General features: G+C 33.8%; 1 protein-coding gene across 1 annotated transcript in view; it reads left to right on the forward strand.

Moving 5' to 3' along the window:
* The window catches only part of LOC141492675 (receptor-type tyrosine-protein phosphatase N2-like), a 653,431-nt gene that overhangs the window by 332,992 nt on the left and 303,693 nt on the right, over positions 1-16,746 (forward strand). The window contains exon 9 of the mRNA XM_074193252.1: positions 8,447-8,526. Coding sequence (XP_074049353.1) covers positions 8,447-8,526 — 80 coding nt within the window. The remainder of the gene's footprint in view (positions 1-8,446; positions 8,527-16,746) is intronic.

Raw genomic sequence — 16,746 nt, forward strand, 5'->3', positions numbered from 1 at the left:
GACCTGTATAAAAAGTGAACTGATAAGAGCTAATAGAGCAATGTATACAATTAGATTACAACATTGTTAAAAAAACTTTGGGAGACTAAATAATATTGTTTTGATCAATACAAAAATGATCTGCAATTCCATAAGACTCATGATGAAAGACCATTTAACTCTATCAAAAAGGTGATGAACAAAGGAGATTGAGTGTTTGTGTGTGTATATATGTATTTGACCTGGGTAATACAGCAAACTTTTTTTTTTCTTCTGTGTATTTGTTACAAGAATTTTTTCTTTTTTTTTTCTTTTTCCTTGGGATATGGTAATGGAAGGGAAAGGAATAGTTTTGCTAAAAGGAAAAAATAAAATGAAGTATAAAGATTAAAAAATCAACAAATTTTTAAGTAGTGAAAAAATTAATACCCATGACAGTGATAATGAGTTTTGATAGTTTGTAATTTCAGATGGATTCAGTATCTCATTTTAAAAAGATTTAAAATTAATAAACCTTTAGACTAATCCAAGAAAAGAGAGGAAATTCACAGTACTAAAAGTTTTTTAAAATGTACAAAATGAATTGAAAGCAGAGGGAAGACAAAAAAAAATTGTCAGAAGCCAAAATAAATGATATAAGATAGCCTAACTGAAAATTTATAATAAATTTTTGTTTATCTACAAAAATATAAAATACCCAAATTAGTGGAACATAAAAAAGACATCTTAAGTCACCTAATGTTTGAGAGTAAAATTTAATATGACATAAAAGTACTGCCAAAGTATAAAGAAGGAAACCTCAGATCCATTCAAGGTTAATTTTACCATTTAAAGAGCAATTAGTACTTAATGCTCTAACAAGTTATTATCAATGCTTAAAGAAGAAAGCTGTAAAAGTTCCATTATTAGACAAATATTATCCTAATTTAAATAAGGGACAGCTAAAGCAGAAAAAGTGAATTATAGAATTATAGAAAGTGAATATTGTTAATATTGATGAAAAATTTTAAATAAAATTTTAGTAGAAAAACTCTAACTATATATATATATATATATATACACATATATCAAATATTTTTTCTGTGACTGAGTTGCATTTATGGCAAGGGTAATTCAATGTTTAAAAAGCAAGGTACATGTTCAGAATAAAAACAGCAAAATAGCAAGTCACATAATTATATTTATGGTTGTAGAAGAGATCTCTGATAATAATCAACCTTGTTTTAGCCTAAAATTCCCCTGAAATACAAGCCTAGTTGAGCCAGCTTTAATATACTATTGTTGCTTAGTTGTTTTTAAATCATGTCCAATTCTTCGTGACCACTTTTGTGGTTTCCTTGGCATAGATGCTGGAGTAGTTTACCATTTCCTTCTGCAGCTCATTTTATAAGTGAGGAAACTGAGGCAATCAGGGTTATGACCAGATTTAAACTCAAGAAGAGGAGTCCTCCAACTTCTGTTCCAGTATTTTATCCATTGTGGCACTGAACTGCATAATATCTAAAACTAGAATTACCACTAGAAAGGTGGAAGAGAAAGTAGACAGTGCTCGAACTAACATTAGGAATATCTGAGATCCAATCTGAACTCGAGACAATTACTAGCTTTTTGACTCCAGGAAAGTCATTTAAATCTTTTTTTTTTCTTCAGTTTTCTTCATTTGTAAAATGAGGATAATCATAGTGCCTATCTTCTAGAGTTGTAAGGATCAAATGAAATAATAATCATAAAATCTTAGCCAAGTACCTAATATATAGTAAATGTTACATAAATATTTTTACTGTTGTTGTAATTCATTTTTTTAGAAACATTTGAAGATTTCATAATAAATGTAGGGGTGAAGTAGAGGTAGTCTTTTACTCATTATTATTCTTTACAGTCCTGTAAAAATAATGATTTCAATAAGAAAAAGGAAATAAACTAAAAATATAAACATAGTCTAATATGAAACAAAATTAGCCCAATTTGTAGATGACATAATGACTTAGAAAATGTTAAAGAATAGCAAAGAATTAGGTAAATATAAGTTAAATATCATGATAAAATTCACAAAATAATCATTATGATTTGTATCTACCTGCAATAAATACCAGTAGGAGATAACGGCAAGAGAGCTTCAATTCAAAATAAATATGAAATAGAGAAAATATCTGTCAGTTTTCTAAGATATCCTAAGATGCTAAATGGTATTATAAACTGTTTTTATATAAATGAAGGAATACTTAATTGATAAGATGTTTATTGTAAAAATGGAAGTATACTAATATAATTAAAATTGCTGTAGTACCAAAGAAGTTTGCAGATATATTGCTATACAAATCAAATCAAGAAAATATATTATAGAACTAGATGAACCCATAGTCATTTATGTAAAGGAACAAAAAGTCCATAATCAAGGGAAGTAATTGGGGGGTGGGGTAGGTATGAAGTGAGTGTTAGCATTTCCAGTCCTTAAATTCTATGATAAAGCAGAAATGATCAAAACTATTTCATAAGAGCTATAAAACTTAATGGGAATAGATATGATAGGTAAGAATCAGATGCCACTGAACTCAATAACCCAGTAAAACCAAAGACATAAACTTCTTGAGAAAAAACTCCCTTCTGAACAAGAATTAATGAGAACTTTAGAATGAAGTTCGGTTTAAAAAAATAGATTTAAACCAACATCTCAAACCTAATACTATAATAATTTTCAAATCCTTGACCTAAATATAAAAGGCCATATCACTAAAAAAGAAGTGAAAGGAAGTAGATGGTATTTTTGCAAAAAAAATCTGTAAGAGAACATTAAAATATATAACACATAAAATTTAATTTCATGAAATAAAGAAGCTTTTTTTATACCCAGAAGCTAGGACAAGGAAGTAAACACTTAATTGAGGGAAAAAAAAAACTTTGCATCATTTATTTCTGGAAATGGTCTGATAATATATGTATGTGAAATAAGCACAAATATATGAGCCTTTTCAAAATAGATAAATGTTTCAAAATATAGATACAAAGAACTATTGAAAGAAAAATGTCAATCTTTAAAGCTTAAAAATTAACACATGTGGAAGATTGTTTCAAATTACAAATCATAACAGCAATACAAATTGAAAAAAATTCTTTATGATTTCACCACACTTCCAGCATATTGGAAAAGGTGGAGGGGAAAAGAAATAGTGTCGGAAGAGCTATAGGAAAACTGATACCCTTGTAACATTGTTGGTGGAGTTACAAATGAATATATTTTATTGTTTAGTCATATCAGTTGTATCTGATTCTTTATGATCTTATTAGGGGTATTCTTGGCAGAGATATTGGAATGGTTTGCCATTTCATTCTCCAGCTCATTTTACAAATGAGGAAACTGAAGCACAAAGGATTAAATGGCTTGACCAGGAAATTGAGTCGGAGACCAGATTTGAACATGGGAAGATAAATCTTACTGACTTCAGACCCAAACTCTATCTACTGCCTCAGGAAAGAGTCTTACCTTTCTGGAAAACAATTTGGAATTTTTAAAATAGAAAAGTGACTAAAATATCAATATATCCTGCTTCAGATAGTAAGAAGTCAAAGAAAGAAAGAAATATTCAAGATATATCAAAATGAATTTTCTTACAATGATAATAAAGTGAAAAATCAAATGGGGACTAAACAATTTGATCAATCTAGCAATCAGTTAGCATTAATTGCATGTTGACAATATGTGCCAGGCACTGTGATAGGCCCTGGGAACATAATTATAGAAATGAGAGTCTAACCTCAAGAAACTTGTATTCCCTTAAGTGATATATAAACTCACACAAAAGAAAATATAAAATATATGCAAAATAAATTCAAAGTTCTTATTGGAAATGGGCATGAACAACTGGGAAAGTTAAGCTCCCATGAAAGCAGTAGGGATTGATTAGACAATATGAATGCAATAAAGTATTATTTTTCTTTAAGAAAAATGAATATAATTTAATCAGGGGGAAACAGGTGAATTCATATGAACTAATATAGAGCAAAGTAATCAAAATCAGTAAAACCATATATTCAATGATTCAACAATGTTAAAAGAAATAATGATAATATGAATTGAATAAGATCATTTTTAGGACAGAGTTTGGCTTGGAAGAGGATGCGAAAGTATATTCCTCTCTAGTCCTGGGCAAGAAGAGATTTTGAGGACAACATCCAGGGATATGAGGTGATAATGATGATATGGTATAAATTTCTACTTATTTTGTTTTTATCTTTGTAAAAAAGAGAAGACAGGAAGGGTAGGGAGAGAAGAAATGTGTTTTCAAAAGCATACGTGAGTATGATGAATATAGAAATATGTTAAACATGATTTTACATGTGTAACTTATATCAGAATGTTTGCCACCATGGAGAAGGGAGTGGGAAAGGAGGGGCATTGGAAAATATAGAATTCAAAAACTTGCAAAAGGATGAATGTTGGGGTGGCTAGGTGGTGTAGTGGATAAAGCACTGGCCTTGGAGTCAGGAGTACCTAGGTTCAAATCTGGTCTCTGACACTTAATAATTACCTAGCTGTGTGGCCTTGGGCAAGCCACTTAACCCCATTTGCCTTGCAAGGAAAAAACTTATTAAAAAAAAGGATGAATGTTGAAAACTATCTTTGCATGTAATTGGAAAATAAATTAATAAGTAAAAAAACCAGAAGTCGATAACAAAACTTCAAAAAGTACAAAAGTTTGCACATTTAAAAAAAAAGGTCTTTGATGCAATTAAGTAACCCTGAAAAAACCACTACAACTAATTGAATAGCTCAATGATTTCCAGACTTTTTTGTTAAAGGCAAAGTACAGTAAGTTTTGGGGTCATTTGGGCTGTGTGGCAATACTAGTCATCTAGCAGATGAGTTGGATTTAAGTAATTAGAGAAGGTAGAACATGCCAGTAGAAGGTTTTTACTATTCTTTATTATTCTAGTAAAAATACCTCAAAAGCCTCAAAACTACAAAGTGCTTAATCAGTGGTTATTGTCACTGGCTATTAACTAACATGAGCAAACTTAACATAAGCAGAAAGGAGTGTGATATGTTCATGGCACAATGAAGAGACCCACTGTCCACTTAGCACACTACAAAGTGTGTATTAGAGAATTTTTACACTAAATCATTTTAGGAACAATGGAACTACATTGAGAGGATGTTAAAAGTCAGAGGAGATTATAGAGAGCCAATCTAGTTTTAGGAATAAACTTAGTGACTGAAGCTTTATGAATGGGAGTGTTCTAAAGAAGTAGCATCAAATGATGCAATGGAAGGATAACTAGTTTAGGAGTCAGAGGTCAAATACCACTTCTATTGGTAGTAATACTCAGTATTAATACTCAGTGGACTGAATAAACTTAAACAAGTCACTAAACTTCTGTAGTCTGGCCTTAGTTTCCTCATTTGTAAATTCCTTTTTGTGAAAAAGATAGTTGGAACATATGACCTCAAAGATCCCTTACAGCTTTGTGTTTATAAGAAGCAATCATAGAATTGAGATTTTGGGGTTTGTCTGGAATTTCATCAATAGAGAAGGATGCTTTGGATTGGAGTTGGAATAAATAATTGCTGAGATTTTTTTCCTTTCTCTAAGATTCTGTTATTTAAATGGAAAAAACCCATATTTCTTATTTATCTTCAATAAAGCCTGTTTCATGTCTATTTTTTAATATGGTATCTCTCTCCCATTAGATTCTAAACTCCCTGAGGTCAGATTACTCTTTTGCCTCTTTTTGTATCCATATGTTTATCACAGTGCCTAAATACCTACATATTAGATACTTAATAAATGTTATTGAATTAAATGAAATTGAAAATTGAAATGTTATTTAGCTGCTAAATTATTTAGGAGATTTGTTATTATTGCTCTTTTAATTTTCATTATTCAAAGTATGTGATTAGTTTTTGCATTTCCTGTTAGTAGTTGATCTTTCAAGTCAGAGAACAAAAGTGCTGAGGAAAAATAATGATATATGGTTGTCTAGCAGTGAGCTCCTCATATAGTAGGGTCTGATGAAGGGATAGTTCAAAAACATTGTTCCTTTAAAGGCAGGTGACTAAAGCATCTGTGGATTTTGGGGTACTGAACTTCATCAAGAGATACTAGGGATTTCCTGTTTCTTTCCTTTTCCTTTGTCATTTCCATACTCTTCTTAGAATTCATAGAACCCTTCCTTTCCTATCATTATGGTTATCTGGGTAGATTTATTCTTTTCTTTACTTAATGATAAGCTCCATGAGCTTAGCTGTCATGTTTTTTTTTCTCTGACATACAACTTAGTATAGCAAAATACACATAGTAAATGCTTTTTAAAAATTGGTAAATTGGATTGAATTCACTTGTTAGTATATTCTTCAGATTTTCCATCTTAAGAAGAAAAGGAAGAGAAAAAAACAAGTAGAAAGGATAAGTGTTTGAAATTACCCCCCCCATGAAAATTCTGTTAGACAGAATTTAGTTAAATTTATCATGATAAGTCATTAATACCTTCTTTTGGGAAGTTAGGAATGCTTGAGTGAATTTGGAATGAAGCCAGAGGAACTGGCCATGAATTTGAGTTTGTCTTTGTGAATTTTTCCCCTTTGGGAGCTCTGTTTCCTCTCTTCTAAAATGAGATGGCTATACTAAGAAGTTTAGGGTGCATGTGAATTTTAAATCTTTTATCCCAATTCTGCTGAAGTGATTTTTCTCAATTGTAGATCTGAACATATCAGTCATGTATATATGTATTTTAAATTTATTTTATTTTTAGTTCATGGAATAAAACAAACATTTCCATAATACAATAGACTGAAAAAGTCATGCATGAAACTTCAAATCTACTACGTAAAACATGCTACTCCCTCCAATATACAACAAAATTGTCATGTAAGTTTCTTTTTTCCTCTTTTTTTCTTCTCTCCCATCCTAACTCCTGCCCTAGAGGTGGTTATTTACATTTATTTAATTTCAGTAGGCAACCTTCCAAACATTCCAGTTTTCTTGAACTCTACTCCCTTGCTATTTCTCATCAAAGACTATCTTCTGTCCCTGTATTTTTTTTCATTGACTGCTCTCCATACCTGGAAAGGTTTCCTACCTTACCTCTTAGCATACCTGGATTCTTTCAAGATTTCTGATTTACCACCTTTTTTAATGATATCTTTCCTAATCTACTCAGTTCCTGGCTCTTTCCCTCTAGTATTACCTTTCTGTAATGTTTCTTTTCTGCATTTATCTTGAATGAACCTATGTTCATGCACATAAAGTGAGGATAAGCCCTTAGTTTTCCCCTGGTGCTTTGTATAAATAAGCAGCATCTGATAAGGTTTGTGGATGAATTGTTTGATGCTATGTCTTTAAGGATAATAGCATAGGGAATAGCTACCACTTTTTGCCCCCATGTCCCTAGGTATTACATTGTGAAGCAAAATATGATACTTGATAGGCTATAGGTTTCACCCAATATAAAGCTTATATGTTCTAAGGAAAGACTTTACAATCTTTTCCCTTTTGGGAAACTGCCCTTTATTTCTCTAAAGTCTTATTATTGCTGATAGGGCTATATGCCAAATGAAGACAGTGTATGATGCCATTGGTGGGAATTGTTGATGATGAGAGAAGAGCATGGCAATGGTGAATGATCTACATCACTAGACCAGAATTGACCTGAAAGAGGTTTTCTCTATGGGACTGCTCAGTTCTTTACCTGATTACGGACATATTTCTCCATTGCAGGTTAATCTATAAAGCTAAGAATCTGTATGTTTTCTGTCAGGGAAGCTAAATAACCCTTTTAAAAAGGAAGGTTCAGGTCCTTTAGCCCTGGTCTCATTTTCATCAAAGACTGGCCTGAATCCCTAGTTGTTTTTGATTTAGGATAACATAGGATTCTACTATATTTGTTTCTAAAGTGTATGGGGTTCTGGCATAAAATGACCTAGAGAAATCAGTGTTCCACATGTTCTTTAGGGAATTCATACTTACTTAGTTATTCGCGCCTAGCATTCATTCTGCCGGTCTTTTTTCTTCACACAATGCAGAAGTCATAATGCCTTCTAGTAAATATTCTTTTGTTGTTGTTGTTGTTGCTGCTGCTGCTGCTTTTAAGGATCCAATTATTTATCATAGTCCCTTCGGAACTTCAAAGCTGAAATCTGTTTCTGTGACAATTTTCTTCTCAATCTTGCTTGCATGAGCATTTGTTAGTTGTTATAGGGTTACTGGGGTTTATTTGAATTTTTTTAAAGATATGTGCACTGAAGCATATGTTTTGTAAAGGAAAGCATATTGGTTGAATTACATGAAGAGGGAACCAAAGAATAATGCTACCTATGAAATATAAAACCCAAGGAAGGTCAAAATGGGGGGGGGTCTAACAATGACCCTCAACATTTTCCGTTTAATATGTCTATGGTTTTCATTTGATTTTTATAGGAAAGGAACATTATGTTAGAATTCTCAAATTTTGTTTTTTTAATGATCTCTTCCAGTGTGCTGGGACCCGCAGTGACCTTCAAAGTGAGCTCCAATTTCCAAAACATAACTACTGCAGATGCAGCAAAGGCAGCAGGTAAGGCCATTTTGACACATGTATAGACACATGTGCCAATGGAGAAAATGGTGAACCATAAAAAAGGGGCTGCATAGAAAAGGCATACTTTCCTTGGGCAGACTGACATTTAATGAAGGAGACAGTTGAAGGGTTAGTGGCACTGAGGGCAAATTGAAGTGTAACATCCCTGAGTCAATTAAAACTGCCTGAGACTTCATTGTTTGCTGAGCGACTGGATTAAACAGAGAAATGTGAACATGGCCTCACATAGAAGAGAAAAGACCAAAGAACTGTTCTTTCTGAGGGAGAAAAAGACAAGCTTTTTAAAAGCAAGGATTTGGCATTCTTGGTAACCCTGGTGTTAAAGAATGAATGTGCACTTATGTTGAGGCCATTTGTTCTGGACAAGACAGGAAGAAAAAGCAGCTATCTTTTATTCATCTATTATATGTTCTATGTTCTGGAAGACTTAAGATAAACACAGTCAGTATCCATAAGTAAATGGTTTCACTGTATGATTGTTGTGGTCTACTTAATTGTGGAGTCTTATTTACTCTCTTATGTGACTTGGGTTTGCCTTAGTTATAATAGTCAGTGTCTCCTCATTGAAGATAAAGAAATATTACACTTAGTGGAATTCTTAAGGAATAGTGTGTTGGGGTTAATTTGGATATCAGATTAATTTTTAATTAAATGCTTTTTTTGTTTCAATCCTCATTGTTGGAAATTTTTACAAATATATTATTCCTCTTTTTGCTTTGATGAGTAGAAATCATAATTGTGTGCATAACTAAATATTTGATGACCAAGGTCCATTGAAAGACTTGGATAATTAGGATTATTACATTATAGTTGGGTCTAGCATAAAATTTTGGACATCACATAAAATTGTTGCTTTCTGAATATGTCAAATGAACTTATTTAGTTTTTAACTTAGTTATTCCCTTTAACAGCAGTGGTATTAAATGAAGGTTCTTTTCTTGGGCTCCTGGCTAAGAAAGACCATGCTTTGTTTTCTCAGTAATATTTTGAGGTTAGACAGTCAGATTTGTTTAACAAATATAATCAGTTGCAGAAATGAATCTTTATAAATGGCTAAAACATAGCCTAAGGTATCTTAATACTCACTGAATTTTTAGCTTTTTAGTGATGTCCCTCTGTGATCTTAGGAGCTCCCATTCTCTGATCATAGTGATTTTTGAGACAGAAGGTGATGATTCAGGAAATTTATGTTGCTAAGGTAGAATTCTCTTTCTCTCTCTCATTTGTTCACACAGAATTATTAGTCAAATAATTTTATAGTTACTATTCAAGTTAGAATTTCAGACATCAGTCTCTTAGCTAAGAAAAATCTTCACTGCTAAGATTTTGAGTCATGTGTTATGGTACATGTAATATGGTATGGTATGTGATATGTAATGTTAAAGCATTTCAGCTTTTAAGAGGGAAACAAACCATTCTTGAAATATCTTTGTGTCCTGAAAGGAATTCTTCATTGATTGCTTGTATTTTTTAGTTGTAAGTACTACTGGCCTACATTCTTTCCTTTTCCTTCATCTATCATACAGATATCAACATCAGTCATAACCCATCTTGTTGCTGTTACTTTTACAAGGAACAGAACTAGTTAGCATTTTGCTGATTTCAGAAATGTGTTCACAATTGCTTAAAAAGGGATAATTCACCAGAGTACATGGAATTTAACTTTGAATTTTAGTGTTGGTGTTGCTCAGTTATTTTTTAATTGTGTCACTTTGTGACCCCATTTGGAGTTTTCTTGGTAGATCCTGGAGTAGTTTGCTGTGTCCTTTTCTGCTTCATTTTACAGATAAGGAAACTGAGACGAACAGGGTTAGTGACTTGCTCAGGGTCATTCAGTTAAGGCCAGATTTGAATTGAGGAAGATGAGTCCTCCTGACCAGACCCAGCGCTCTATCTGCTGTGTCACCTAGCTAGCCCAGTATGATCTCACTATTACAGATTTATTGATGGAAAGACCCTGTGAGAATACTCCCTCTGCTGATCCTGTTGAACCTTGCTCTGCAATCTATAATTCATAGTCACTTGAGGAACTGATAGGGCAAGTGATTTGCCCAGGTTCAAATGTAGCATGTTTCAGAGAGAAGAGTTGAACACAGTTTTTTTTTTTCCCCTGAGGCCAACTCCCTCTCTTCTATTGCATAATCAGATTATCCCTAATTTTACCATGAGAAACCTGAGGTCCAGAGAGGGGAAGAAAAATTAAGGGGCAGAGTTAGGATTTGAACCCTCCTCTTCAAACTTTTAATTCATTCAACCTTGCTGTTACTGAATCATAGTGTCTCCTTTTATTTTGAATGGCCATCTTATTTCCCCACTTAAAAACTTTCAGTGATTTCCTATTTTCTTCAAAATGTAAAACAAAATCTTCCATGATTCTGGCCACAGTCTATCTTTTCTCACTTCTTTTCCTGACTGCCCATCATGCCCTATATGTCCCAGGGAATCTTACTAACAATAGCATTTATATAGCCCTGTGCATAGTATTTTACAAATATTATTTCATTTGATTCTCCTGACAAACATTAACCATTAACCGAGCCTCAAATTTAACCCTCTACCTCTGGGATTCACCCAGATCTTTATTTCTGGAGTACAATCCTTCCTCAATGTCACCTTTCATAATTTTTATTTTCTTTCAAGGATCAGTTCAGATACCATCTTCTCAATGAAGTCTTCCTTTAAGCCCCTCCACTGAACTCTCCATCTTCAAAGTTTTTCTGAGCCTTTGGTCTAGGCCCTTTTCTTTACTCTGCACATTTTTCACCTGAAATTTACATATCTGTGCATGTACCAGGTCCTCCCCCCTCCCACCCTCTGTTCCCCAAAAAGGATGGGAGGGGTTTCAAATCATTGTATCCCCCAGCATCTTGCACAGTACTCTGCATATAGTTGATCTTTCCTAAATGATTGTTGAATTAAAGGATTTAATCTTCTAACTCTAAAGATAGAATACTATCATCCTAGGCCAGTACAGAATCTCTTTGGGGACAGTTTTTGACAACATGAAAGAAAACAATGTGCCTTTCATTAAGTGGTGGGTTATCCCATTGGGAGGCAGACTTCATCACTCTGTTGGTAAGGAAGTAAATTAAGCTAGAAAGAACTGTTATTTTCAGCCTCAGAAGACTAGGTAAATCTTGAGGTAGGGTAGCTTCATCTTAACTGTTGTATAGGTTATCAACAGTACAGACACTTTAGATGGAATGTGGTGGTATTGTCTGTAAATGTTAACAGGGTTATTTAATAAATTAATAGACCCTTATATAGAAATTACTTCTGAGATTATGCTTTTCCCGTATGTTTAAGCTGTCTTAAATCCTCCTGAAATGTTTACAGTTGTAGCACCACAAGGGGCTTAATGGGCCCTTTGCTAGGGATATCTTTTGTTATTGATAATGAAAGGAGTCTAGTATTCTAGCTATGGTATTAAAAGTGCAATTTTTTTTTACCAATTTCTTATAAAATGGCACAAAACTTCTAAGACTAACCATATGTTTAATACCATATAAATTCTCTTCAAATATCATTTAGTATTTATCTTGAATGACAAATGCACTATTTTATTATGAAACAGAATCTCATCATTATACTAGATAATTCTTGTCAGGGCATTCTGCCTAATTTATAACCTTGGGTTTGAGCATAAGGTATTAAAGAATATTAAAGAACAAATGGATGTTGCTTAATAGCACAAAGAAGCATTACTGTATTGCATATGCCCTTAGTATTAATGCCAGAGATAGCTTTTAATCTTTGCTGTCAAGACATCTAGTCAAATTGAACAGACCTGAAATAGATATAGATGGGAGTTCCTTTTCATTTTAATATTAGTTTAAGGTACAAATAGCTTACTGATCAGCTCTAAAATTCTTTCTTTCTGTGCAAATGAAGTTGACCATGTCTTAGAAACATATACAACCCCCCATATCATACTAGGTATTACATATATTTGTAAATGTATGGCCTATATTCAAAAATTTCATATTAGTATATCTATAATAGCAACTAGATAGTTTATAGATAAACTACTGAACCTGGAATCAGGAAGACCTGAATTCAAATCCAATCTCAGATACATACCAGCTATTGGACCTTGGGCAAATTCCTTAATCACTATCTGCTTTAGTTTGCTTTTTGTGAAGATTGACTCATAATATGGTGAGACACTAGGCACCTTCCCTCCTCTACTTCCTTTTTTTGTAGCACAATTGGTGGGCCTCTCTCGTTCCCCAACCCCAATCCTAAAGGAATCTTGTTTCTGCAAAGCTTGCTGATCTAACATCAGCCTGAATATAGTACTTAAATACCAAGCCTTGAACGTTCAGCACTTAGTATCTATTTGGTGCTCTGTTGGGTTCATTTGCTAACTCTTCAGCAGATGATAGAGCCCATCATTATGCATTTCTCTCTCTATCTTTGAGTTTACTGTAATACAACTAGCCATTTTCTGGTATATAAACTCAACTGTGTTGATTGCCATTTTCTTCCCTGGCTTGTCACACTCATCTTTCATTCACAAAGATGTGCCAGAACTTGTCACAAGTAATAGGCCTTCCCAAGTGGAAGACAGTTTTTTATGACATTTTTCATCTATTCATATGGGTTATAGACTAATAGATTCCATCTCTAAAATTCTTTTGAATTTCTCCAGCACCATCACTAGTTGTCTAAGAGGAGAACCTCAGCTTGATGTGTTAGAAAATTCTCTATGCACTTCGGATTTTCTACATAGGTCCGGAAAATCTGTCTGAGTACCTCCCTAAGACCTCTTCTTCACTCTGATAATTCACTTTTTTTCTTCCAGCTTTGAAACTTAGACTATTTAATTCAAAGGTACGTAAAAGGACACGAGGAGGAAACTGTTGCATTTTATTGTAATAATTGCTCTCTTCCCAAATTTTTTTATATGCAAAATATCTAAAAATCACTGAAAATGTGATTTAGGGCCCTTAGAATAACTTTCAATTGTAATCATAGGATAAAAATTTAGATGTCATCTAGTTCAATGGCTTCATTTTATTAATGGGGAAGTTAAATGTAAGGTATAAAATATCTGAGAAGCCAAAGTGGACAAGTCTTTATATAGAATCTGCTCTGTGTTGGGCAGTATGCTAAGGCCTTTTATGCGTATCTCATTTGAATCTGATAACAATCATGAAAGATAGGGGCTCTTATTATCCCCATTTTACAATTGAGAAAACTGAGACAATCAGAGATTAAGTAACTAACCCTGTATCACACAGATAATAAGTATCTAAGGCTGAATTTGAACTCAGGTCTTCTTGATTCAGGTCCAGAGTTCTGTTGACTGTAGCATGCAGCTGCCTGTGAAACTTAACTGTGATAAAAACTGGCAGAACCAATTTTTGAATCCAGTTCTTTTTTAACTCTAAATTGTTCCACTGAGAATGACTGTTACTGTATATTGGAATTCCCTTGAAACTGTTATAGACCTTTCCTGGAGCTTTTGGTCATTGATGATAAATAGTTTCTTTTTCTTTTGTTTGCTTTAGCATAGGAATTTCTGAGTGATTCCTGAAGTGGTGGACAGAATTCTACACTTGAAGGGAGATCTGAGTTCAAATATTTTCAGCATGTGGACCCAGAGCTTTTAATCCCTTGGGACTCACATTTTCCTTCTCTATGGGGATAATGATAGCTTCCCATAGGCTGCTTTTACCTCTCCCTTAACTGGACAGAAGGAAGTATCTCATATGCATTTCAAATTAACACTTCATATAGTGGATACAACTGCTTAAAAAATACAAACAATAAAAATTGTTCACTTGTCCGTATGATCTTAAGACATGCAGAGTTCTTCACATGTCAGTATTGTACAATGCCTTTAGGCACATGACTTAAGGCTGTTAAGAACTGGTGGAACCTCTCAAAGTTTTTGTAGTTCTGTTGACTGGGATTCATCCTCATGGTGTTTAGAAGATGCATAAATGATGTTATCCTGAGGGCTAAATATTGCCTTTTTTTTAAAAAAATAGTTCTAATACACAAATATGATAAAACTATTGAGTTATGATATTGTCCACTTATGCAAAATATGAAATATTGACCCTGGCTGATATAAACATCCATTAGATATTCTGGACATTTGAACAAGAAATTCAAAGAGAAAACTCCTCACAACTTAAAGGAGAGGAGAAGAGTTTATTTAAAGAATTTGAATGGTTGTAAAAGAGTTGTCATAGGGGTGGCTAGGTGGCTCAGTGGATAGAGTACCAGCCCTGGAGTCAGGAGTACCTGAGTTCAAACCTGGCCTCAGACACTTAATAATTACGTAGCTGTGTGGCCTTGGGCAAGCCATTTAACCCCATTTGCCTTGCAAAAAACCTAAAAAAAATAGTTCTGCATTCATGCAGAATCCTGCATGAATGAAATTCTGATCTCAGTGGATAGGGTGGTTATTTAATCTTCACAACTCTGTATATTGGGGGGGGGGTTGCTGGGGGAGCTTGACAAATGAAGAGAAACTCTAAAAGGGCAATTTTAAAAGGAAAAAAATTGATTACTTTTTGATTCTGAATCTGGCTAGTCTGAATTCTATGTTGATTATTTCTTTGAAAAGGATGGAACATTTTGTTCTTTATTGAACTGAACTGATTGATTATAGGTTTTGAAAGGGGAGGGCATGAAAAGTAAACCAGCTTCTACTTTGTACTTCATGAAAAGGAATGTGCACAGTCTGCAGACTGAGAAGTCAGAAGTCTTTGAAATCATCAGGGTGGTTCTGAGCAGAAAGTACTTCCTGATAAGAAAATGCCATTTTAAGGTACTGTACCCTATCCTGTCCTTTTCTTTTCCTCAAGCCTTTTATTGATTTAAAAAAAAAAGGAAAAAAGAAAACCACAAATCTAAAATATCAGACTTTTGAAGTATGGAGAAATTCAACCTTAGGGTTTGCCTCAAATGATGTGAACTCCCTTGCCACCTTTTTCTGCATCGGGAGTCAGTGAAGCCTGAACACATGTCGTGCTGAGAGATTGGTTGAGATGTTCCATTTTTGCTTGATTTAATAACATGTCTGTAGCATCTACCCTATGTGACAAGATGTGGCCCTTGCCACTGAAAAGCTTAGAGTCCACTTCTAGCCTATTATCATTTGTGGGAGGAGTAGGATTTTTCAATCCTGAAGATGAAATTTAGGAATCAAATTTGATTCATAGTTTGATTCATTCCCTCCCACATACTTCTAAGACAACTAGTCTTGCTTGCATTTGGGGGGGGGGGGAAGATAGATCAGATAATTAGATCAGAAAATCTAGAACTTATGATATATGTAATTATCATTAGTAGAGTCCTAAGAAGAGGGTTTCTTAACCTCATATTCACAAGATAAAAAAAAATACAATCACAGTAACTGCATTTCAGTATAGTTGATTTGTTTGGCAAAACTATAAATTTTATTTTTTATACATTTAAAATTGTTCTTCTGAAAAGTGGTTCATGGACTTTGCCAAACTGCCCAAGGGGTTCAGGACACATACCAAAACTAAAACAAAACAAAGCGAAATCAAAGATCCTACTCTAAACACCACCCAGGTATGTTACACATAAGGAGAATGAAGATAAGATGTTTAAGCTTAAGCAACTAATTGGTGGGAAATCTGGAATTCTACCCCCCTAACTTCCTTACTCCCAAAGTAGGACTTTTTTTTTGCTTTTGCAAGGCAATGGGGTTAAGTGACTTGCCCAAGGCCACACAGCTAGGTAATTATTAATTGTCTGAGGTTGGATTTGAACTCAGGTACTCCTGACTCCAGGGCCAGTGCTCTGCCCACTGTGTCACCTAGCTGCCCCTCAAAATAGGACTTTAAAAATACCCAATCCTGTATCATACTATTTCCCTCTTCCTTTTCATGAAAAAGTTTTGACATTTTGGGCTTCCAAATAACCCATAAATATTGCTTTGTATATAATATAGTAGAGCCTAAATTAAATAAAAATATAAAGCAAGTGACTATCCAAAGAAAGAATTTGGAATATAAACATACCAATGTAATTGTCCCTGTCCTCAAGGATCTTACATACTGTTAGGCAATATAACACTCATGCAAATAAGATAGGGACTATGTCTGCAGTTGCTTTGATATAGGGGAACATGGATGAGGAAACTCCTTCTGTTAATAAAAATGAGCCTCTTCTTTGAAACTTTTTCTTAGAGACTTGCCCAGATCACAGAGA

This window comes from Macrotis lagotis, chromosome 7 (genome assembly GCF_037893015.1).
Source record: "Macrotis lagotis isolate mMagLag1 chromosome 7, bilby.v1.9.chrom.fasta, whole genome shotgun sequence".
Classification (NCBI taxonomy): domain Eukaryota; kingdom Metazoa; phylum Chordata; class Mammalia; order Peramelemorphia; family Peramelidae; genus Macrotis; species Macrotis lagotis.